This window comes from Mirounga leonina, unplaced genomic scaffold (assembly GCF_011800145.1).
Source record: "Mirounga leonina isolate KUSES-001 unplaced genomic scaffold, KU_Mleo_1.0 Mir_129, whole genome shotgun sequence".
In the NCBI taxonomy this organism is placed as follows: Eukaryota; Metazoa; Chordata; class Mammalia; order Carnivora; family Phocidae; genus Mirounga; species Mirounga leonina.
Genome location: NW_023270323.1, coordinates 25,140,024 through 25,166,291, shown reverse-complemented (window position 1 = coordinate 25,166,291; position 26,268 = coordinate 25,140,024). Strand labels below are relative to the sequence as shown.

At 39.4% G+C, this 26,268-nt stretch overlaps 1 protein-coding gene across 2 annotated transcripts; it reads right to left on the bottom strand.

Annotated features, from left to right (window-relative positions):
- Positions 1-5,576: 5,576 nt before the first annotated feature.
- Positions 5,577-21,159, bottom strand: GRSF1 (G-rich RNA sequence binding factor 1). Of its 2 annotated transcripts, none has more exons than XM_035004855.1 (10): positions 20,705-21,159; positions 17,641-17,797; positions 15,979-16,134; positions 15,236-15,379; positions 14,441-14,576; positions 11,764-11,948; positions 9,695-9,816; positions 8,454-8,589; positions 8,021-8,096; positions 5,577-6,706 (listed from the first exon to the last, which is right to left on the bottom strand). In XM_035004855.1, the coding sequence occupies exons 1-9, from the start codon at positions 21,056-21,058 to the stop codon at positions 8,047-8,049; spliced, it is 1,440 nt and encodes a 479-aa protein (XP_034860746.1). In that variant the 5' UTR covers positions 21,059-21,159; the 3' UTR covers positions 5,577-6,706; positions 8,021-8,046. The 2 variants fall into 2 exon arrangements, with proteins under 2 accessions (XP_034860746.1, XP_034860747.1); XM_035004856.1 differs by lacking the exon at positions 20,705-21,159 and adding an exon at positions 20,414-20,484.
- Positions 21,160-26,268: the final 5,109 nt, after the last annotated feature.

Below are 26,268 nucleotides of genomic sequence, written 5' to 3'. Positions count from 1 at the left end.
GTCAGAAACAAAAAAGTTGGGAGATTGAAGAGACCTGATGACTAAATGTAATGTAGGCCCTTTTTAAAGAATTGTATTTCAGAAGTGTCCATGTTTTGATTTATAGCAAAACACCTTTCAAATAACTTGGCCTAATATATCCCCTTAAAGGTCCCTCAAGTCAAATCTTAAGGTTTCTTAGACATTTGTTGGCTTGGGGATTTGTCAATTATCAAGATCTTTTATTCCCCACATCCCTGAGGACAATTAATTTTGTTAACACATTACTTTTGTATAAGAGAATTTTGTAAGTATGTCTACCAAATCAGAAATCAAATATCTGACATAAAATTTCTACACCTAGAATAAAAGGCAAATTTTATTCAAAGACAGCATACTGAAATGTAAAGTTAGTTAAAAAATAGAGCCAGTGACCAGTTGTAAGCATTGCTGAGGATGTCAGAGTCCTAGGAGTTAATAATTAAGCTTGGTAAAGAGAGAGCACTCCGGCCTCCAATAGGCAGATAGGACAGAAAAGCCAAAAAAGTCCCCAGGCAGCTACACTGCCTTACCATTTGGGGGTGCTGCTTTCTGACACAATAGCATCATTCATATTCAATTATAAGGTCTATCAAAAAGAATTTATTCTTGTAAGTTAAAGCAGGTTAAAAATTAGCCCAATATTAAAACTTGTATTCCCCCATTTGCTTTCTTGAAGAGACCAAGATATGGATGATACTGCCAAGTGACAGAAAGAAAGGTTGAGAGCCTCTTTAGTTCAGTTAGAACCAGGTTATGTTTTGGGATCACAGGTCTTTGAATATACTTGTGAAATTTCACCTGTGGACTTCAAATTCAGTCAGGATCATTTTAAAGACTTTTTCTTAAATATACCATGGTGATCCTTGTTTCACTGAGTCCATTCATATTCTCGTCTACCTTGGTTTCCATGTCTTTTCACCAGGTACTTTCAAAATCATTTCACTATAATGACCTAATTCTGACACAAAGCCCAGCAGCCATAAAAGGGGAGATTTAAGAGTTGCCACCACACAGGGGTATGTGGATGGCTCAGCTGGTTGAGCATTCGCCTCTTGATTTTGGCTCAGGTCATGATCTCAGAGTCACGAGATCAAGACCCATGTCGCACTCCATGCTCAGCATGGAGTCAGCTTGGGATTCTCTCTCCCTCTCCTGCTGCCCCTCCCCCACTCACATGCTCTCCAAAATAATAAGAATTACACCAGATAAAAATAATTTCTGCCATGATAAGCAAACAAAATGACAAAGCGCTGAGGGGAAAGGTATTTAGTTAGCTCACTGCAAGAATAAAGGGTTCTTATTAAGAAAAAAAACCAAACACAATAGAAAAGTGGTCAATAAATATCACAGAAAGGCAATTGGCAAAATTCAGTTTGTGGAAACCTCTACAGGTTAATCTTATTTCTTCAAGTAAGGGCAAAAGAAATGGAAGGGGAAACACACAGATTAAAAGAAATAAGAGGCACTTCATCTTCACTAAAGAAGGTATTTGTATGGCCAATAAGCTTATGAAAAAATGTTCATTATCATCAATTGTCATGAACAGCAAATTAAAACCACAATGAGATACCACTACACACAGAATGGCTAAAATTACAAGCTGGAACCAAACGGTGAGGATGTGGACCTACTGGAACTCTCATATTGTTGGTTTTACAAAACAGGATGACTTCAGAAAAAAGTATGTCAATTTCTAGTAAAATTAAAAATATATCAATCTTACAACTCAGGATATTCAACTAAGTACTACCCAAAAGAAATTAAAACGTAGATCCACAAAACGGCTTGCACAAGAATGTTCACAGCAACTTTATTGGTAAGAGCCAAAAACTAGAAACAGCCCATTGTCCATCAGTTGTTCATCTAAGTGAAACTTTAAACTGTGGTATTTTCCTACAATGGAATACTACTTGGCAATGAAAAAGGAACAAAGAGCTGAAACATATAGATGAATCTCAAAACATGCTGAGTGAAAATTTACACAAGAATACATTTATATGAAGTTCTAGAATTGGTCAACCAATCCATGGTAAAAACAAATCCTAACAGGGAGAAGGGACGGGAGAGGTGCAGGACTTGACTGGGTAAAGAAATTTTCTGATGTGATGGAAATGTTCCATAGCTGGCTAGAGGTTTGTATTACACAGTTGTACATTAAAACTCATCACGTGGTAGGTACACTTAATATTTGTTCACTGTAAATTTTACCTCAAGAAAAAAAACTCTAACAGTATGTATTTCAAAAAGCTCAAGAGTCAAGTATGTCTACAACTTTGGTATCTATAAAGAAAAAAAGATTGATGGAAGGACAGATATAACACAATGCAGAAAATATGACAAAATATTACTTGTAGAATCTAGGTGTAGGTATACATGTTTATAATTTAACTATTCTGTATACTTGAAATTTTTAATTGAAAAATGTTGCAGGGGAGTCATAATAACCAAATGCAATGTGTGGACTGTTGTTTAGATCCTGATTCAAATAAACTTTTTAAAAAATTACTTTTCAGATAGATATTTGTGATAGGCAATTAGTATTTTTAGGAATGGTGGGGTTTTTTTTAAGTCCTTTTTAAAGAAGAGACGTATACTGTAATATATTCAGATAAAGTGATGCTATGCCTTGGATATGCTTTAAGATTAATATGAGGAGAATAAGTAGAGGGGGATAGTGGGGGGGGAATGGGGACAGGATATGAAGATAATTCACAGAAAGTCTTAAATATGAAATGCTACCTCATAAGAGAACACCACCGTGGGTTTTTTTAAACCAGTCAGATTGGCAAATAGATTGCTAATATGCTGTGTTAGTGAGGCTATGGGAAAATGGGCACTTGCGTTGCTGGTATAAACTAAGAAAAAACAAATTATTGATATAAGTTTAATTTTAGATATAAATTACAAGTGCACAAACTCTGACCATTTATCCTAGAGAAATTTATGTATGTACAAAATGACATAAATTTATACAAGATAATTCATTTCAGCATACAATAGCAAAAGACTGGAAACAATTCACCTATTCACTAGTAAGGGACAGGTTAAATTACGTACATCCATACTGTACACTTTAAAAAATGAGAGGATTTTATATATGGATATAAAATGATCTTTGGGATGTATTAAATGGGAAAAAAATGGCACAGAACAGCATGTATAGTATGCTATAATTTATATTTTAAAAAAATGAAAATGTCTATTAAATATTTGTTTATCTATACAGTAAATATCACTGCAAGTTTACACTGGAAACTAATGACAGGGTTGCCTAAGTAGGGGAACTAAGTGGCTAAAGCACAGGATGGGAGGGAGACTTCACTGTATATCCTTACATATCTCTCGAATTTTATTTCATTCAAAAAATAAAATACAAACAATTTACAAATTACCCCACCATTTATTTTCATATCATCAAGGTTTAAGAACCAAACTAAACCTTCCTATATCCCTGTCCTAAAATTTAATAAGAAAACCACCTAACTAAAAAGCTGGGCAAAAGATCTAAACACACATCTCACCAGAGACAATATGCAGATGCAAATAAATGTATAAAAAAGATGCTCACCATCTTAGGTCATTATGGAATTGCAAAATAAAACAAGATAACGAGTAAACACCTATTACAATAGCTCAAATTCAAAACACTGACAACACTCAATGCTGACAAGAATGAACTGCTGCAGGAACTCTCATTCATTGCTAGTGGGAATGCAAAATGACACAGTTACCTTGGAAGTTTGGCAGTTTCTTACAAAACTAAACATAGTCTTACCATATGATCTAGCAATTTTATTTCTTGGTATTTACCCCAATGAGTTGAAATCTTACGTACACACAAAAACCTACACATGAATGTTTATAGCAGCTTTATTCCCTTCCTACAAACCTCAGAGATTCTTTTCTAATCTGAATTAAGGGAAAATGTATTCCTACTACATGACAGCACTTTTTTTCAAAGCCTCTGGCACTTAAGCCTGCTTCTACTTTACTGCTGAGATACACCATTCTACTCCATAACACAGGTCCTGCCAGGTGAATGTGAACGCTTTCACATAATTTAGGGGAAACTCTTAAAACAATGGAATGTTTTAAATTATAAAATGAATAGGATATAACCCAAAGAAAAAACTCCAAACGAGAATCTGTTGAAGGACTGTTCGTGGCAGAGGATGCCGACAGGACATGCTAATAACAAGCAGGGCCTTTGCCTCAAAATGGCACATGGCTCTAAGTGGGCTTCTCCTGCTTCCTCCTCCCCACACCACAGCAGCAGTGAGGATTTAGAGCCTTCCACGCCACAGTGGACTCGGTCTCCCTTCCCACCTGGCAGAAGCTGCATCCACCCACTCTGGTTCTGCTTCGTTCTCGATGTGAGTGTATCAATGAGATCACAATCTCCTCCTTGGTATCTATAAGCTACTTATCAGAGTTGCCCCTGCAATTCAAGTGGCTAGCCACAGCAAGATGGGTAACCTGTCTGTATCTAAACCTGCTTTTTTATAGCTTTATCACCAAAGAGATTATAAGGACATAAAGGACCCAAACACAAGAGCAAAACTCACCATCATAACTTCTTTCAATAGCTAATGATAGTACACAACCCAGTTTTGTCAAATTTTGGGAGACAGAAGTATGTCTTTCGACTGGATGGAAAGAAAAGATTACTTTTAATCTATTACGTGCTTTTCTTCTCCTCCCAGTAGCTACATTTGCCTTCTCAGCAATCATTCACTTACTAGCCTAAATCATGAGCTATCACCTACTAAAGGAGTAAAACACACGAAGTCCTAAGATGACTTCCCAAGGACGGCCAGCTCTTGTACTGAGCACTGAGCCGCTAGCATAGCAAGACGCCCCTTGCCGCCTTCACGCTTACCCACCACATAACCTCTTAATGCTTTTGCTCTCATTCTCTTCCTAGAGATGTACAAATGAAATCCATTAGCTTTAAAATAAAGTAACTGCAAATGAATTAATTTCTCACCAACCCCAATCCCAACAGTCCCTATAGATTTTTTCCACAGCAAATTAAATACCTACTGCTAAACAGAAAAAAGACCATATTCTAATAGATCACACAGCTACAGACGCCACTTCTGAGAGCTTGGTACACTCAGCCATCCGTGAAGACACATTTCTACTTAAGTACTAATACTGAATAGGTTAAGATGGTTAATGAAGTCATGTTTATATGGGATGATGAAAATACAAACGAAAATTGCCATTTCTTTTTAAACTATACCAGGATTTGACGTAACAAAAATATATTTGGTTGATACACACACTCCAAAATAAATACTCTTAGGTAATCTGCAGCCTGAAACGAGTCTTCATTTATTGACTACTTACAGTACAGTGATCTCGTATCTTAGCTGGTAATCAAAGATGGTTATGGATTCAGTGAGAGAAGACGTCCTCTCTCTTCCAGATATCACCTCTCAGAAATCCGGGCTAATTCAATTTTAAGAACTAGACTTTTACCTCCTGGTAACTATGTGGCAGCCGTCACCCTGAGAACAGGAACAAGGCAAAGAAAGTATACAGGACTTTGATTCTCCTACACAGGTGCACATAAAGTTAGTTTATTAAGGACACATTTCGAAGCCAGCCATTTTGATCCAGTATTTCAATAACAAGCGGTTTAATATTAAAGCAGAAGGTACTGTCACAATGTGACAGAAGTACAGCTTTATCCATAAACCCTTCACACAGTTATACATTAAATGCTATTTTTGTTTAAGCAAGGCACCCCTACTTGTTCTAAAATATGGGATGTGCTATCCCACTGAAAAAAGCAAATGAGGAGACAGTTTCTTTTTCCTCTCAGGAGCTGGTTTAAATTCAAGTGAAGCCATTAATGTCTTTACCAGTCAGGACTGTTCTGACATGTCACTTCACGGTTTTGAGACTAACAAACACCCTCAAGATTTACCCACAGTCAAAAAAAAGTTGGGGGGGGGGTGAGTGTTCAGAGAACTTCTGAGACAAGAATTCTCTCCTTAAGGATACAGGCACCAAAGTCAAATGCCTTTAGCACAAGGCTTAGAAAGGCAAAACATTTCCAAAGGCGTAAAACTGCCAAATTGTTGTCACTTAACTCACTAACCTGTGATACTTATTTTTTTTTTTTTTAATTTCTACTCCTACCTAAGTAATCTAATACACCTAAAATTATAACTACTTTGCCAAACCTTAATAATTCAAAGGTCTGAAGCCTTTCCTTGCTTTGGTGAGTATTTGGTTAAAATAAATCAGTATTTCATTCCAGAGAAGTTTTACATCAGAGCCTTAATTCATAGGCAAAAGGACAAAACCTCCAACAGACCATTTGTAAAATGGGAGAAAAGATTTTCAAGGACAGTGCTAAATAAAAAGATGTAGTCTTTTCATTGGGTAACACATCTCCTATGAAAACAAACTGTTTAATCGTATGTAATAAAAACCCCAGATTTTTAAATCAGATCTTGAACAGATTAAACGAAAATTTAAATTTGTGGTTTATTTCATAATTCCAAACTGAATCTTTCCTTTTCCTTTCTAAACAGTCCACTACGTAATTTGTCTTATAAGCAATTAACCCAAAACCCCCAAATCCTTTCTCTAGCAGTTGCTGCTACAAAACTGGAACTTTATATTCCATGTCCAAGAAAAGATGTGCAAATGAAATGCTTCTTGCTTCATCCTGAAAATAAAACGAAAAATGTTGCACATTTACTCAAAATGAAAAAGTAGTGCAAAATAAATAAATAAAAGAGAAAGTGTTACCATACCATACCCTTTCCCAGACCATTTAAAATTACAAATTTAATTTTTTTTTTTTTGAGGGGCCTGAACTCACAACTGTGAGATTGAGATCAAGAGTCAGACACTTACCCGAATAAGCCACCCAAGTGCCCCAATACTTTTTTTTTGATTTAGTGTAAATCCATTCAGTGACAAATCCATTAAGTTACAGTAAAGAAAATTAGTTAGGCATTAGTGTTTACAGCCTGCTATAAGGACAGATTTTCAGAGTTAAGCACAGAACATATTTTACACAGATTTTAGCTAATATTTAACATCACAAGATTGTGGGACTTTATATCCAAAATAGCCTGTGACAACTACAGTAAAGAAATGCCTCCTATATTTCCAAGAAATCATTACAGTTAACTATCTCAAATGTACCACTACAAACAGAAAAATGATTATAATACATTAAAAGATTTTATGGGGAAATAAAAGATACCACATAACATTTAGTCAAAGGAGGGGCACCAACACATTTAGTAGATTTGTCACACATTAAGTTAACTCTATGAAATCGTGTACTTCCTAGGACAGACAACTATTTTCATAACACTTTTTTAGGAAAGAGACAGTGGTACATTAAGTGTAGATAATAATGATATTAATTTCAAATATATCATTTTAAACATTTTAATATCTTAGAACTGAAGAAATGTGTTTAAATTTTATAGGAAGAAAAGCTACTATAAGCACATTTTCAGTATATTATAATTTATAGCTATTAAAGGTAAAAAATTATTTTTAGGCACACAGCAGGATGAATATTGGGAATGATGCCAATAGATTCTATATGGGAAAAATACCCAAAACCACTATACAATCATAATGAATCCTATTTCCCAGGAGATTTTCATTCCTTATTTTGATGTTTCAGTTATCATGATTAGTCTGATCATTATTAAGGGGCTCCTGGGTGGCTCAGTTGGCTGAGCATCAACTCTTAATGTGGGCTCAAGTCATGATCTCAGGGTCCTGGGATCGAGCTCTGCATCAGGCCCTGTGCTCAGCATAGAGTCTGCTTCTCCCTCTCCTTCTGCTCCTTGCCCTGCGCACACACACACACCTCCTCTAAAAAGTAAATAAAATCTTAAAAAAAAAAAAAAAAGAAAGAAAGAAAAGAATGGTCTCCACCATATTACAAATTAGTGAGTTAATACTTAACTTATCAATTGAAAATAATTCTCACAATTGTACCTCTTAAATTTACCTTATTATCTGGAGTCCCTGGAAGTCTTATTTTCCCTTTGGACATGAATTCAGGAACAATTCAATATATCTATGGTCTGAGAATGACAAAAAAAGATTCATTTTAAGAAGCTGAAAAGGGAGAAATAATACTATAGTCATTTTCTCATAGTTCAGACAGCAACTCAAACCCTTTGTCTATTACATTTCCTAATTAAAAACGAAAACAAAATTAAAAACAAGCAAAAAAAATCCTACCTCTGCATAGAAATATGCAAGACAATTAGCAAACAAATGTTTTTCATTACAATACAGCATTCTGTCCTTTTTATATTTAATTTTGTAGTATTAACACCGCAGAGTTTTCCCAAGGAAAAGGTCTAGGCAAACTCCAAAACAGAGAAAGGCAAAGACAGATGTCAAAACTGACAATGCAAACCATGGGCAGCACTTACGAACATGGGACCGATCCTTGAGCATAGCTGCAACAGCATCCTCATGGGTATCGAAGTGCACGTCAGCCTCTCCAGTGGCCTTCCCATTAGAACTGTATTCCATGGTGATTCTAACAGGCTTCAGCGGAGCAAAGAACTAAACAACAAACAAAAGAAGCTAAAAGGAATATAATGGTAGCAGGCCCGATTTCTAGAAGTCTAAGGTTCTGCATTTTTCTTTCAGACTCTGATTCATACACCCAAGAAATTTGTTTTTAGAGAATCTCTTTAAGCAACAAAGTAGTTACACATCTACCCTGTCGTCTGGCTTTTCTGATCCTGTTAGAACTCAAGGTTACATTTCAACTATATAATCACAGAAAAAAACTGTACAATACACAATACAGCAAGAGTGCTCAAACTTTCTTACGCTAGAAAGGACTGCTTCTATTACTCCTCTCACACACATCCTTCCCTGTTTCTAAAGAGTGTCCATCCTTCATTTCTTAATAAGTCATTTTTACATCAGCTATGTGCTTGCTCATCAGTTTTTACCAGCACTACATGAACAGAGCTACCACACTGAGTGGTTATCATTTCAAACCAAAGCAAAAGAATATAATGCTCCAATGAGACTGTGTGAACTTTGTCTGGTTAAAGATAGGATTCTTATCAGGCTTTTTGAAATAATGAAGACAACTTTGAGGACCCACTACTAACTGAAGATTCTAGGTTTGGATCTACCTTAAGTATATGTCCTCGAATTCATGAAGTCAGTATGGCTATTGTTGTTTCCCTTTCTTTTCATACATTGTTATAAAAATATTTTTAAAATTCCTTTCTCAAAAATTAGGGAATCCCGATGAAGGCTACAAGCTTCTAAGTATTTAGGAGCACTGGGATTCGTTTAGTATATAACCACCCTGTGACAAATTCCCTGAGTCTCGGCTTCCTAAACTCAAAAATGAGTAGGCTGAACCAATTTAGAGAAAAACCAAACTTACTTTGAATACTAATGCTACATCATTATTTTGTATCTATAAAATCCTCTTATCATAATACATTTGACCTTAAAATATAATAAAGCCCACACTTCTCAGCTGAAGAAAACAAGCTTCCACAACCAAGGAGATGCCACCTTACTGTCCAAAAATAGTTCAGAAATAGGATATTTTCTTCTCTATCTTTCCCATGTTAATGTAAGTTCAGTTTTAGAATTTTTGTTCAAACCTATTGAGATTGGATATCTTACTGCCACACACGTTTATAATGTCTTGGGCATTAGCTTGGAAAGGCAATCCTCTCATGTGGACAAAATGTAGTGAAGATGTAGTTCCAAAATCAACAGCCTCTGGAAGCTTTTCTGACATCTCCTTAGGCAGTTCTGAGAAGTGGGACAGAAAGCACTGTCAGAAACATAAGAGCTTCAAGAGTTATTAACAGATTATAATTAGGTATGACCTTTCTGTCAAAACCCTCAATTCTTCCTGAACCAGTAAGGAAGAAGGGCTTTAATTTTCTTTTTTATTATGTTATGTTAATCACCATACTTTATTACATCATTAGTTTCTGATGTAGTGTTCCATGATTCATTATTTACGTATAACATCCAGTGCTCCATGCAGAACGTGTCCCCTTTAATACCCATCACTAGGCTAACCCATCCTCCCACCTCCTTCCCCTCTAGAACCCTGTTTGTTTCTCAGAGTCCATAGTCTCTCATGATTCGTCTCCCTCTCCGATTTCCCCCCCTTCCTTTTACCCTTCCTACTATCTTCTTCTTTTTTTTTAACATATAATGTATTACTTGTTTCAGAGGTACAGGTCTGTGATTCAACAGTCTTAAACAATACACAACGCTCACCATAGCACATGCCCTCCCCAATGTCTATCACCCAGTCACCCCATCCCTCCGACCCTCCACCACTCCAGCAACCCTCAGTTTGTTTCCTGAGATTAAGAATTCCTCATATCAGTGAGGTCATATGATACATGTCTTTCTCTGATTGACTTATTTTGCTTAGCATAGTACCCTCTAGTTCCAACCACGTCGTTACAAATGGCAAGATTTCATTCCTTTTGATGGCTGCATAATATTCCACCGTGTGTGTGTGTGTGTGTGTGTGTGTACCACATCTTCTTTATCCATTCATCTGTCGATGGACATCTTGGCTCTATCCACAGTTTGGCTATTGTGGACACTGCTGCTATAAACATCGGGGTGCACATACCCAAGAAGGGCTTTAATTTTAAAAGCAAAAATGTTCTGACATTTCTGCCACCTAACAAATATCACCTGAACACCCATGAGGATTTAGCGTAAAGATTTCGTACCTCAAACCGCTACCAGATTACAAAAAAAAAAAAAAAAAACAGGTATTTATATAAGAATAGAGAGAAGGATGGGGCGCGTGTGTGGCTCAGTCAGTTGAGTCTGCCTTCGGCTCAGGTCATGATCCCGGGGTCCTGGGATCGAGCCCCACATCGGGCTCTGTGCTTGGTGGGAAGCCTGCTTCTCTCTCTCCCACTCCCCCTGCTTGTGTTCCCTCTCTTGCTATGTCTCTCTCTGTCAAATAAATAAATAAAATCTTTAAAAAAAAAATAAAAAAGAATAGTGAGAGGGAAAAATGATTATGAGTGGAAATAAAAGAAACTCTCTGGGTTACAGGCACTGAAAAAAAAAAGAAATATGATAATGGGATAATCCCATGGCGTGAGTTTAAAGATTTATTTGAGAGAGCAAGAGAGCGAGAGATGGTGGGGAGGGGCAGAGGGAGAGAATCCTGAAGGAGACTCCCTGCTGAGCTCAGAGCCCAACCCAGGGCTCAATCCCAGGACCCCCAGGTCACGACCTGAGCAGAAATCAAGAGTCTGCCGCTCAACCAACTGAGCCACCCAGGCACCCCACCATGGCATGAGTTTAAAAAGGAATTATCACACTTCAAAGATTCCACATGTTACTTTGGGTTAGGAATCAGAGGAATAATTAAATACAGAGGCAAACAAAACTTCTTTAGTCAACATTCGAGCCCTCTACATCTTTTCTCACCTTAGTTTAAATGATGACATTTTATGTTGTTTTATTATATTTGTGCCACCCAGCTTTTTATATAAAATCCACAAGAATGATTATATAAAAACTTAACAAAATAATTAAGCCCTTCTGCACATATTCAAAGTACATACTACACTCAAAGACAGATAAATCTTCCAACTCAATTCCCTGGTCCTATAATCTAATAATCCCATACAACATGGTCATAAAAAATATTTTAAATATCAAAACATACAAAATAGATCCAATAAGTCTCAATAAGATGCAGGTCCTTACCTATTTCCTTCTCACTTTCAAAAGCTGTCATGGGTCGAATATCCTCATTTACTTCATGTTCTTCAAAGACCATTTCTGGCTCAGTTATATACTTAGCAGTAGGAGAAGATGCCATTTTCTTTCCCTTATGAGAACCAACATGTGTTCGGACTTCATTCCTTCTGCTTGGAAATATCTCTATATACCTATATCAAAACAATGCAAAGTCACTTTACACTGAAGTCATTTAAAATAAAACATGCATATATATTTCCAACAGCTTATGAAACACGAGTGTCCAAAGATAACAGATGAGGGACAAGGTAAGACTAGATACAAATATTAGTCCATGAAAAGTATTCTCAACAGTACATGTCACTGATTTAATCTCCCCCACACCCCTGCCCAAGATAACAGCTTTCTTCATATACATTTTAACAGTATTTACTTACTTCGTGAGAACAACTATGCCAAGATTAATTGTGTGTATGAAAATATCTGGTAAGAAGGGTTTTTTTGGGTTTTTTTTTAACAGTTGGTTAACAGTCTCTTAAAGCCTTACAAGTCAATTCTGTGAAAAAAAAAAATTTTTTTTTAAAGATTTTTATTTATTTATTTGACAGAGAAAGACACAGCAAGAGAGGGAACACAAACGGGGAGTGGGAGAGGGAGAAGCAGACTCCCTGCCGAGCAGGGAGCCCGATGTGGGACTCGATCCCGGGACTCCAGGATCATGACCTGAGCCGAAGGCAGTCGCCCAACCAACTGAGCCACCCAGACGCCCAATTCTGTGAAAATTAATGATATCTGTGTAAGATATTAAAAGTCAGAGTATATGAGGAGCTAAAAACCCCCAGAACTTCAATAAGACGCCAATGAGAATTCATGAACTAAATGTCAAATCTGATTTGCTACCTGCTTGGCAGTGGGATTATCTATTAAATCCAAGCTTCTGAAACCAGTTTCTTTTTTTCTCAATACTGCTTTTCCAATTAGGTTATTAAGCCTGAATTGCAAAAATCATTTGTATTTATAGATCTATAAAGATAGGCACCACTTCTTAATTTACTGAAGAGATTTATAGACTGCCATAATGTTCCCACATAAAAACATAGCACTGAGGGGCGCCTGGGTGGCTCAGTCATTAAGCGTCTGCCTTCGGCTCAGGTCATGATCCCAGGGTCCTGGGACCGAGCCCCGCATCGGGCTCCCTGCTCCCCGGGAAGCCTGCTTCTCCCTCCTCCACTCCCCCTGCTTGTGTTCCCTCTCTTGCTGTGTCTCTGTCAAATAAATAAATAAAATCTTTACCAAAAAAAATAGCACTGGTTTGTTCTAAGACATATTATAAGAAAATGTGAAGAGTACTAAAAAAAAAGGGAGAAGAGGGTGCTTTGCAAAACCATTTTTATTTTTAAAAAATTTAACAAAGACCTCTAAATCAATTCTATACACAGATCCTAAAATACATAGCTTTAAAATAGCTTTTCATTTTTTTAAAACTTCAAAGGAGCCAAGTAAAACAGCCAGAAAGCAGCAAAACAGCAATCTAAAATCTGACACTTTTGAGTACTCCTCCAAATTTGACACAAATGAACCCATCCAACACTACATGCATCCAATGTGATGTGATATGCAGTATAAAACAATACCTATAGTGTATCTGTATCAAAATGTTAGCCTGATTCAATTCAAGACTTTAGCTTGAACTTCCAGTTTTCAGAAAATAACAGATACAAAGGAACAAAGCGACACCATGAAGAAGCAATAAGATCAACATAAAACATGAGACATTGTACAGGGTGATTGACTCAACTTCCTCAAAAGTTAATTGCATTTAAAAAGGGGAAGGGAATAAAAACATAAAGGAGAAGGAGACTTACTCTAGTTTAAGAGAACTGTAGATATTAACTATCAAATGCCATGTGCGGACCATATCTAGATTCTGGTACCAAAGGAAAAAAAAAAAAAAAAAAAATAACAACTCTGAGTGGTGCCTGGGTGGCTCAGTGAGTTGAGCATCTGCCTTTGGCCCAGGTCACGGTCCCAGGATCCTGGGATTAAGCCCCTCATTGGGCTCCTTGCTCGCAGGGAACCTACTTCTCCTTCTCCTCTCAGCTCAGTGCTCTCTCTTGCTATCTCTCAAAAAAAAAAAAAACAAAAAAAACTGTGAAAAGACAATTTTGGTATAATTGGGAAAGTGTGACTATGGACAGGCATTAGACAATAAATTACCACCAATTTTGTTAGACGTGATATTAGGACCACATGAGAAAATGTTTTTTAGGGGTGCCTGGGTGGCTCAGTCGTTAAGCGGCTGCCTTCAGCTCAGGTCATGATCCCACGGTCCTGGGATCGAGCCCCGAGTCGGGCTCCCTGCTCGGCAGAGAGCCTTCTTCTCCCTCTCCCTCTGCCTGCTGCTCTGCCTACTTGTGCTCTCTCTCTCTCTGTCAAATAAATAAAAACCTTAAAAAACATTTTTTTTAATAAAAAAAATGTTTTTTAAAGATGCATACTGAAAAAACAGATGAAGCAAATATAACAAATGTTAATAATTTGTTAATTCTAAGTGATGGGCATTTGACAGGTCATCATATTATTCTACTTTTCTGTAGATAATTTTTACAGTTCTACTACAGTGCATTCATCAAAATGACCCAACATATAATACTTGAGCATTATTAGAATCTGCTTCACTCACCGGTTACCAATTTCTTCCCTATGTTTCAATAGAGCTTGGTTGGCCATTTCTGGTTCTTCAAACTGCACATAGGCTTCTCCTGTTTTTCTTCTCCCTCTGTAGTCCATGACAAAAGTGATGTCTACTATATTCAGTCCTAGGACACAAAATTATTACAAATTAGTGCTGCTAACAGGAGCCTTTTTTATCCTTAGGATTAATACATTTGTTCACATACTAGTAACTTTTTTTATTTTATTAGTAAAATGTTAGGCCTGTTTTGCTAGTCTCTAAGCTGGATACATGCCTAAAGGGGAGGAAAATCATTATGTGGCAAAGCTAGTAACACCTACACATCTGTATTTCCAGAATACTTAGGATTCATGCAGTCCATCTAAAACACACAATCTTTGTGTGTGTGCCATTAATTATGTTAATAGGGGAAACAGGAATTTAGACTAACATCACTACTAATGTTAAATTTTTTACAGCTAAGAATTAGACAATAATGCTTTTAAATGATATAAATTGTTACTGTCTTAAACAAATATGGCCACTCTTGCAAAAGGTTATCTTCCTCAAAAGTAAAATAAACCTGCATGAAATAATTCTGAAATGTGACATCCTCCAAAGGTTAGCATAATAAGTCAAAACACTTATATAATCTATAAACATTCGTAACACAAGTGAAGAGTTCTCCCCTAAAGAACCTAATACAACTGCATGCAGTTACCTAGGAAAAGGTTCATTTAAGATATAAAAGGAAACAATAAGGAAAAAAAATGAAGCCCCAAACATGATATAACTGAAAAGCACCTGCAAAGAAGTCTACGATGTCTTTCTCATTGCAACTATAAGGAAGTCCTCTCAAACGAACCACGCCATCATTTACCACGGGTGAAGATTTGACCTGCAGGCTCTTCATTAAGGCATCCACATCTTCATTGTTTATCTCATACACTGCAAAGAAAGAGCACAGAAAGCACGCAAATTTACAAAGCAAAGGAAGAAGACATTAAAAAAAAAATAGTGGGTTATCCAAGAAGGTAAAAATCAGTATTTTTAATCTTTATGTACTTCTCTGGAGAAAATAACAAATGACATTGACTGAATATTTACTGTGTGCCACCTATTTAAACAACTTGTGAGCTAAACCTGGTCAACATCCTCATTTTATAGATAAGAAACTGAGATTATCTCTCTGTTTCATTTTCATACCCTATAAAAGGGTGTATTCATAATATCTATCTCCTTCATTATTACTAAGGCCCAAATGAAACTGCCTTAGAAAGTACAGGCTAGGGCACCTGGGTGGCTCAGTCGGTTAAGCGACTGCCTTTGGCTCAGGTCATGATCCCAGGGTCCTAGGATCGAGTCCCACATCGGGCTCCCTGCTCTGCAGGGAGCCTGCTTCTCCCTCTCCCACTCCCCTTGCTTGTGTTCCCTCTCTCGCTGTGTCTGTCAAATAAATAAATAAAATCTTAAAAAAAAAAAAAAAGAAAGAAAGAAAGTACAGGCTAAGGTACTGATCACAAAAGCCAGGACATGACTTCACGTACCTTCCACATATCGTTGTCCCATGTACATGCGATGCTTTTCTAAGGCTTTTTGCACATCCTGCTCTGACTCCATTTCAATTAAGGCATCACCCCTTCGTTTCCCATCTCTGTTTAAGAGGAAGTGTATTCCATTCTCACCATTGCGGATTCTGCAGTCTGAAAGTATGGGAGTAAAATCAAAACCAGAAATCAAACTTTTAGCTCAATTATACAAGTCGCTAGAATGCAATCTTCCAATTCCAACAACAAAACAAAGCATGAACCAAAATGTCTATCATATTCTTTATAGAAACCCCCATCACTGAAGGCATCCAAATGCTAATGAGATGGTAGTCTATAAAATGTTCCACTTTCTTGAGAGAGAGCAAACCTTAGTACATAAGCTTATGATCTCCTGATCATTAAAAGAGCAAACAAGCTCAACATAAAATATATCATGTCCTTCCCAATGCTTCTACAATCAGTTTCAAATCCAAAGTTTAAAATATGCTTAAGTTTATACAGAAGTGTCTTATTTTCTCATAATCATAACTACAGGAACTTTAAAATAAATCCTGTAAGAATAATTTTGTTACCATAATTGAACTTTGCCCCCTCTTCGTTACCAAGATCCCCATACTGCATACGTATAATGGCAGCAGAGTTGAAGAGGTAAGTGGCTTCATAAAATACTTGACACACATAATGCTATGCACATCAAGGTACTCAATATATTATTACATCATTTTATAACATTTAAGATGGCATCCTCTAAAAAGCCTTTTTTGGGGGGGCACCTCGGTGGCTCAGTCGGTTAAGCATCTGACTTCAGCTCAGGTCTTGATCTCGGGGTCCTGGGATTGAGCCCAGTGGCAGAGCTCTGTGCTCAGCAAGGAGTCTGCTTGTCCCTCTGCCCCTCCCCTGGCTACTGCTGGCTCACTCTGCTCTCTCTCAAATAAATGAATAAAATCTTTTTAAAAAATAAATAGGGCGCCTGGGTGGCTCAGTTGGCCTTCAGCTCAGGTCATGATACCAGGGTCCTAGAAGCGAGCCCCATGTCGGGCTCCCTGCTCAGCAGGAAGCCTGCTTCTCCCTCTCCCATTGCCCCTACTTGTGTTCCTGCTCTTGCTGTGTCTCTGTCAAATAAATAAAAATCTTTTTAAAAAAATTTTTAATAAATAAATAAAGCCTTTTTTTTTTTTTTTAAAGATTTTATTTATTTATTTGAGAGAATGCGCAAGCTGGGGAAAGCAGAGGGAGAGATCCTCAGGCAGACTCCCCACTGAGCACGGAGTCAGACTCAGGGCTCAATCCCAGGATTGAGATCATGAGCTGAAATCATGACCTGAGCTGAAATCAAGTCGAACGCTTAACCGACTGAGTTACGCAGGCGTCCCCTTTCTAAAAGCTTTTTAAGAGGAAAATTAAAAATCACAGTCAGATACAGAACTTAAAAACTATTCACAGATATGTAAACATTCCAAAAATGTCATTAAGGAAATTATATCACTTGACACTTAGCAATCTTGCATTCTAAATGTATGTATTACATAAAGAGCTATGCTTAACTGGTTTTGTTTTTTGGTAAGTACATACCAAAACCAGAAAACTGGTTTTTACCATGTTGTGAGACTACCTTGTACTCAAACAAAATTACATATTTCAAACATACATAAAATATACCTGAGAAAAAGTTAACCACATCTTCTATAGTGCATGACCACGGCAATCCTTGAGCTCGAATGAGATAAACATCATCCACTTCCTCTCCTAGCTTGGATGAAGCCAATTCATACTCAGGGAGAGGTGGAAGGTCTTCCAGGTAGGTAGTTTTGGACTCCTTCCAAGAGAAATGAAGAAATGTAAAAATACTTCTTTGACAACCTTACTTAGAAAATGTTTATTTCTGCAAACCAATGATCTGGATGTTATTCTTAGGAGACAGTTACTATTTCAGAGGCAAGAAATAAACTTCACAAATCTAACTCATCCTTTTTTGGCTTAAATTGTACATTTGAAAGCAACAAGCAGGCATATCCCAATGATTAGGCAGGACATAAATTTTATTCAGGGCTTGTTTTTAAATTCATCGGTCCCAAATTACACCTAATAATAATGTTTTAGTTAAGGCAAGACAAGAGGGTCCCTTCAACTGGACAAATATGAGTGCCTCCTACTCATTGTGTGCCTTATTAGCCTCTCATCTCAAAGAGCTTACCATCTTAGACTAAGACAAGCACTACAAAACAGGATGCTTTATGTGCTACAATTAAGACACAAGGTTATTATAGAAATTCAAAACAGAACACTAACAGAAGAATCAAGACATAATATAAGAGGGGCCTCAAAGGAAGCATAGAATTTTGACAGCAATACACAAAAGATTGGGCATTCCAGTTTGAGAGCTGAGGGGAAGAAGCAGTATGAAAAAAAGCCCATTTGCAAAACAGCAATAATCCCATTTGGCTAAACTGCAGGGTACAATTAGGAGCCAAAGAAGATGAGCTGGCAAAAGGAACTTGGTACCATACAACAGAGGGACTTGAGTGTCAAGCTCAATGTGTGTCCCCTTCACCCAGCAGGCAAAAGAGAAATAATAAAAGACACTTTGGAGTGGGTAAAATAACAAGAGAGCAGGGTGCTTGGAAAGAGTAACCTGTCAACTGTAAGTCAGACCAACTGAGTAAGGTAAAGATTGTAAAAGGTGACAGAGCCTGAGACATACCGAAAGAACTCTATTTTACAAGACTAAGCAAAAACTGGAATTTAACAAGATTCCATTAAGCACTACAACCATAACCAGGAATGACAACTGAAGTTTTAAGACTTGCACTCTACTGGGCTAAAGAAAAAGATTCTTTTGTACCATGCCACCGTTTATGTTAAGACTTAAGTCTACCTAAAAGGAATCAATGATAAACGTAAACCTCGGGCGCCTGGGTGGCTCAGTTGGTTAAGCGACTGCCTTCGGCTCAGGTCATGATCCTGGAGTCCCGGGATCGAGTCCCACATCGGGCTCCCTGCTCAGCAGGGGGTCTGCTTCTCCCTCTGCCCTCTTCCCTCTCGTGCTGTCTCTCATTCTCTCTCTCAAATAAATAAATAAAATCTTAAAAAAAAAAAAAAAAGATAAACGTAAACCTCTAGCAGATGTCTTTGACATACTTCATAAAAATGCAACAAGCACTACAATTACCAATGTGGAAACACAACTCAGGCTTTAAGTCAAGTGACTTGCAATCTATCGTGTTACGGAGATACTTTACTCCTTTGTACGTTCCCATCATTTTCATGAAGACGTAGGTAAAATTTTAAGAAGTCAATGATAAATGTAAGCACAGCGTGTAACACTAGTAGAGGCTCAACAGATATCATTACAGTCAATTTCACAGAAAAAAAAAATCAAGAGAGTAGCTAGCTCGCAAAGGCTTACTAGAGATAGTTCGTGTTTTTTAAATAAAGGTAACAGTCGGGGCGCCTGGGTGGCTCAGTCGTTAAGCGTCTGCCTTCAGCTCAGGTCACGAACCCAGGGTCCTGGGATCGAGCCCCGCATCGGGCTCCCTGCTCAGCGGGAAGCCTGCTTCTCCCTCTCCCCCTCCCCCTGCTTGTGTTCCCTCTCTCGCTGTGTCTCTCTCTGTCAAATAAATAAATAAAATCTTAAAAATAAAAAAATAAAAAATAAAGGTAACAGTCCCCATTTTCCCAGAATTCCACACGCACCACAAGCTTTTACCGAAAAGGGCAGCACAAAGTATTGGGCCAGGATTCAAATCAATTAGCTCAGCCACTGGCAGAGAGAAGCCATGCTGATTAGCCTCCCAGTTTCCCTAAGTTCAAGGAGAAGCACAAATTGAATTAAGATAAATATGATCCAAGATATCAAGAGCTGGGTTGTCGAAACGTGAGCTGATATTTCCCAGATACCACGGAACAAGCAGAAAAGAAACCTTCCTACAAGGCACAAAATATTTGCAATCTGAGTTCTTAAAGGACACAGTGACTTTAAAAAAGAAAACACTGTAGATTCACTCCTGGGTCCCCAAGTCGTGGCCTTACCTCTAGGCGTCCCCTCTTCTAGCCACCCCCCCACCCCGAAATCAGTCTCCACGCTGTCCTCCCCGTCGGCGGCGACCCATGGTCCTAAAGGTCCTTCTGCTAAAGGAGGTGGCAGTGCAGAGGTGACCTTCAGTAAATGGGGCAGCCCGCCTTTCCCCAGGGGCACGGGAGAGTAGGGAGCGCTGGCGACGAGCTTCCTTCCCCACCGACCCAGCCCACGTAACTCTGTGCGTGAACCTTCCCATCAGCAGGCTGCGAGGCGCGCCAGGGCCGCCTAGGCCTAGAGCTCTGGCTGCACGGAAACTCCCAACCCTCCGCGGGTCTGGCCTCCCAACTTCTCAACCAGCGGGCGGAGAGCGACAGGGATGCGGGGTTGGGGCGTCAACAGCCTCACAAAACCTACCATGGGCCGGCGGGGAACAAGGCCTCAACATTCACCCCTAGCCACACTTACACTGCCCAACCGACCAGAGACTCGAGAGAACAAAACAAGGAGAAAACCCGAGGCCTGGGAGAGCGTCCCTTGTTCTGGGGCCCAATAGGAGGACTGGGAGGGCGGGGGGGGGGGGGGGGGGGGCGCGCGCCGCGGATCCCGGGGGGGGCACGCGGGGCGCAGGGGGGGGGGCGCGGGCACGCGCGCGGGCGCGCGACCGGGGAAGGGTCCTGCGCGCGGCCCCTCGCGGCGCCCACGTACCTGGCTGTAGCTCCGCGCCGGGCCCGCGGCCGCCGCCAGCGACTGCGGTAGCAGAGGGGCACGCAGGGCCGGGTAAGAAGCCGCGGCCGCAGCGGCGGCGGAGGCGGCCGCGGGGGGAGGCCCCGCCAGCCTCCCGGCGGACGCAGGCCCGGACTGGAGGCCCCGCGTGTTAGAGGCGGCGGCCGCAGCGGCCCCGAGCAGCAGCAGCAGGCGGCGACGGCCCGAGACGCCCGAAGGGAAGGAGCCGGCGGCCGAGTAGAAAGGCAGGCAGGCGGCGCCGGTGCGCCGGCAGCTGCTGCAGTTGCAGCCGCAGCCCCGGAGCAGCGCCCCGAGCACCCAGCGCGTCCCGGCCATGGACTCCGGAGGCGGCGCGGGGCCTGGAGGCGGCTGCGGCTGCAGCGCGAGCGGAGGGGGAGTGGAATCCAGGGCCGGGGAGGGGGCGCCAGGCACATGCGCCGCGAGCACCCGGGGCAGCAGCGAGTCGAGAGGAGGCGGAGGAGAGCGCGCTGCTCCGCCCGGTCTCCGCCCTCGGGGCGGGGCTGCTGGCAGGCCGGGAGGGGCCGCGGGGGCCCGGGTACTACCACCCCGCCGTTCTTTCCCGGGTTGGAAACTGAGGCCCGAGGAGGGCGAAGCGCAGCCTGTTGCTCTGGGGAGGGCCGAGACAAGGAATGCTGGTTTAGCGACGCCCCGCACTGTCACCGCGAAACGCGTGCCGTGAGGGGCAAAAGGGCCGTTTCTGGAAAGAATTGTACTCTGGTTATAAAGAGATTGGGATAGTATCGGAGGAGGTTTAGTACCCCCAAAACTTGCCATCTGTGTGGAAGGCCAACTTCCTTTGTTTTAAAATGAAATATAGAGCTACTTACATGCTGATAATGTATATAGCAAAAATAAAATCTCCTCTAATAAGTTAGTGTATTCACAAGTGGACAGGCAGAAGTTTGCAAAAGGACTGGTTGGTTGTACGGTTTTCCTCCTCCTGTGACCAGGACCCGTCTCAGATTAATAGGCAAAAGGGAGTACTGAGAGTTACAAAATAGAAAAATCTGAAAAATTTAAAACTTTTTATTCAGGAGAATCTCAAAGTACAATGAGCTTCTAGAATTTCAGAAATTATTTTTTCTTTTTTCAATCTTGTTGTATCTGTCACCACCACCACCCCGTAAACATTTTTTCCTTTGCTGGAATATTTTAAAGCAGTCCCCAAAGATCATGTCAGACACCCTTTCAGTATCATCTTAAAGTGATCAGGACTTAAAAAAAAGAAGAAGAAACACGATGACTCTTGGATTAGCTGTTTTGAAGTATTCAAGAAAATTGTGTTTAAAATTTGAGTTGTTTACTCTGGCCTACTTTTAGGAAAAGGAAAGCTCATTATTTCCCAGAAAACTCTTTCCCCACCAAACCAAAGAACAGGAAAAAATCTGATTGGCTTGGCTCTATGGATTTGGAGTATCAAAGACGGGGCTTCCTCATCTGCAAGATTTAGGAATCCTAGAGATTTTTTTTTTCTTACATCTCCCTTTCAAGCAGGAAAATGGGTTAGTCTGTCATAACAGATTATCACTATAAATCATATCCGTGAACATGTTAGGGATTCTGCCTGTATTTACTCTTGCCTTCATTTTCTTAATAGCTGAAGCCATCATCCCATAATATGCAAATCTGAATGGATTAGCAACCTAATACATAGAATGAAATCTTGCAGATTATAATCAGGAGTAACACCAAAGTATTAAAATAGAAAGTCTCAATTTTTACTTAGAGGAAGTTGGGAGAATATAAGGGAGAAAAGAAACTAATTTTGAACAATTACTCAATTATCTAACAAACATTTATTAAGTGCTTTTTGTGTTCCAGGCATGATGCTATGCCCTGTGCAGTCAGGGGTATAATAATAGGCTTACAGACCAAAAATCAAAGTGATATTTAGATTTATATATGTCTAGATTACAGAAAGAGAATAACAAGCTTTTTAAATTGAAACTTACGACTTACAGAACACCAGTTTTAAAAGTTGTATTAATTATTATTTTAACCCAAATAAGTATAGCCCTCTTTAGTGCTAGTTAAACTTTTATTATGGAAATGAAAAGACTCTTGGACAGGGGCGCCTGGGTGGCTCAGTTGGTTAAGTGACTGCCTTCGGCTCAGGTCATGATCCTGGAGTCCCGGAATCGAGTCCCGCATCGGGCTCCCTGCTCAGCAGGGAGTCTGCTTCTCCCTCTGACCCTCCTCCCTCTCATGCTCTCTGTATCTCATTCTCTCAGTCTCAAATAAATAAATAAAATCTTTAAAAAAAAAAAAAAGACTCTTGGACAAAAAATTTACATTAAGAGACTGTTGAGGGTGGGGACAATGGAGGTGAAGAGGGAAGATTGAGATTTTAGGAAGTAAGATCAACAGGATTTGATGCTAGATTAGAGAGGGGGATAGTGTTTTCTGTGTAATTGTGTTATTATTTGGAGTTGGGAGAGGTGGGTGGGGACAACTTTTCATCCCTGGGCAAGTTTAGAAATCAATGTAGAGATATTGGAAGCAAATCAACCCCATTTCTGTTAAGCCAGAGAACACTCCTAGAAATACTCGTTTGAGAATTGTCAGTATAAATGAAGCTTCTGGTTTGGATGAGATTGCCAAGACCAAGTTAGAGTGTGAAGGCCTAGAAACAAGTGAGGTACTACCACAGTGAATGCCCTGTAGAGGAAAATGAACTTGCAAGGAGAGAAGGAGCAGCAAGAGAGTTAAGAGCAAATTAAGGAAAGCCAGCAGAGTGTTTCTCTGGAAGTAAGCAGGGAGCATCTAATAGTGTCAAGTCAAGTTACTAAGATCATTACTTACTTGTCAAGTGAGATGAGAACAAGAAAAAGTGTCTTGGATTTAGTGATATGGGAAGCCTTCAGTCATCTTGTCTACAGTTGTTTGGGGGCAGTGATAGCAGAGGCCAGAATAAAGCAGGGGTGAGGAAATGGAGAGTGAAGTGCAAAATAAGATTGATTTTGTAGGTGAGAAAGGCATAAGGCAGTAAAGGAAGTATAGGTCAAAAGTGGGTTTTGTTTTTCTTGTTTGAATTAAATTGGGTTAGATTAGAGCATGTTGAAATGATATTGGGAAAGGATTCAATTGCTAAGGATTTAATTGAGTAATCAGGAGAAAATAGGCATAGTTGATATGTGGGTTCCTAGAAGGGTGGAAGAGGTTAGGCATCAAAGCTCAGGTGCAGAGATTACCATTATATGGGAGAGAGTGCTGCAGTTTCTCTAATTAATCATAAAGCATATTGTCCTTCCGGTACGGTCATTAGCACTTACTACAGTACGATATACAGAGTAGCACTAACAAAAGTGTTAACCTACTTCTCTGACGACAATTTATGAGGTAGAGCTAGTCTAAATTGGTGGAAAGAAACACTCCAGATTTGGAAGAGTAAGGAGAAGGACTGAGAAAAACAATCACCTCCCATTGCTAGGAAAGAATTTTCAAAAAGAAGTCCTCTTAGCTCTAAAGAGCACATTATTGTTAGCTGGGAAAAGACCTGGAAGGGAATGATTGTTCTTACTAAGAAATAAATGAAGGAACACATTTTATTGTCAGTGCCCCTCAATTCTTGGAGGTGAACATACTTTTCTTCTGATATGCAATGAAGTTGAGTTAATCTTAAAGGTCCCACCCCACAGCCTTCTTTGCATTTGAAAAGAACAAAAAAATCATGAACCATGGATGTCAATAAACCTAGGGTGGCAAAAGGAAAAGGAATGGAAGTGAAGTACCATAAAGAAATGGTGCCCATTTGTGTAACCTGTGTTTAAGGTGCTATTCATCATCCAAGATTAAAGGAAGAAATTTATTACATTGAGTAGATGCAAGAGAACTTCAAGAAAGTTACCTCCAAGGAAAGACAAAGAGGTGCATTTTATCACCACTACGACTGCTTTATTCTTTTATCTGACAAGGAAAATTAATCCACGGGAGCCACAAACTCAAAGATTTGTTTTTTGCAGCAGTGATGTGTTTCTTAGGTTAGCTTTGTCAATTGACCTATATTTACTAGTAACAAGTCCATGCTAACCAATTTTTATGTTTCTCCCATAGATTGCATTTGGAAAATCATTCTGTGAAGGAATATAATGTACCTATTTATGATTGACACATGACAGGCCAATAAACTTCTAAATACTGCAGCTTCTTCACTTGTTAAAATTAGCTTTTTGAAGTTAAGATAGGTCTCTAGGAAAGAGAGTAGCTGATTAGTTATTTAAATGAAATGTACTGTCAAGAAAAAGTAATATAAATATAAATAAAAATATTATATTAATAATGGCCCATTTTTCCCATGGCAAATATGAACAAGACTGGAAATAGGAACTCTGTTCCCAAGGGAATTCTCAGAACACATTATCAAATACAGTTATTACAAGGAACTAATTTATCCAGATAGAGGAGGTGGGCACAAAACTGAATTCTCTGTGAATGCTGAGTTGGTACTACTGTGTAAAGCTCATACTGAAGATATTTAGAAAGCGTAATGATGGGCTAGAGCATCCTCTGGCCATATTTACAAAAATAAGGTGGTTTTTACTAGTCAGCTAATAAAAAGTAATCACATCAACTCGCTTTTCGTAGGAGGGCAGAAGCCAGGGTGCAACCAGAGCCCGAGTCTGTGGACATCAATTGACACGCAAGATGCAAAATAACCAAGAAGCCTTCTTTAATAGGCATCATTCTAAATAATAATCTCCTTAAAATAGCTTAATACATGGGGGCACCTGAGTGGTTCAGTTAAGTGTCCCCCTCTTGATTTCGGCTCAGGTCGTGATCCTGTGGTCGTGAGATTGAGCCCCACTCAGGCTCCCCAGACAGTGTGGAGTCCGCTTCAGATGCTTTCTCCCTCTCCCTGCCCCTCTACTCCTCCCCACTGGCGCTCTCTCAAAAAAAAAATAAATAAATAAAATCTTTAAAAACAAAATAAAATAGGTAATACATGAACATAGTGTTAAAAAAAGAAGTCAAGCCATGCAAGATTATACATACACACATACACACACGCACACACAGAGTAAGGTTTGCCTCTACCCACTGTCCTCTAGTCATCCAGTTCTCCTCAAAGGTACTGTTCTTGTGTATCCTTTCAGAGATGGTCAGTGCAGTTTCCTCACTTCTAAATTTGGTAATTCTGCTGTACTTGGGATTTTGACAAGTTTTCGACCTGCTAAGAAAGGGTGTTCTGAAGCCAGTGTATTCCTAAATTAAGAGCTAAAGGACAAGGAAATGCAAGAGACAAATGAGATCCTGTCACAAGAAACAAAGGACACTGGGGAAAAAGGCATGAAAGGAAAAGATAAATCAGCTACGATATTTGGAAGAATAATGTTTCCCTCTTTAACAACACAGCTTAATTAGGAAAAACAAAACTTTAGAGTCACATTCTTAAAAAAATTCAGGCTAGGTCATTGTCAAGCTGTGTAACTGGTCATTACTCAATCTTTGAGCTTTCCTCTCCTAAATTATAAAGATAATACTAACTACCACAGAGAGCTGTGAGGTATCCAGCACTTAGGAAGAGC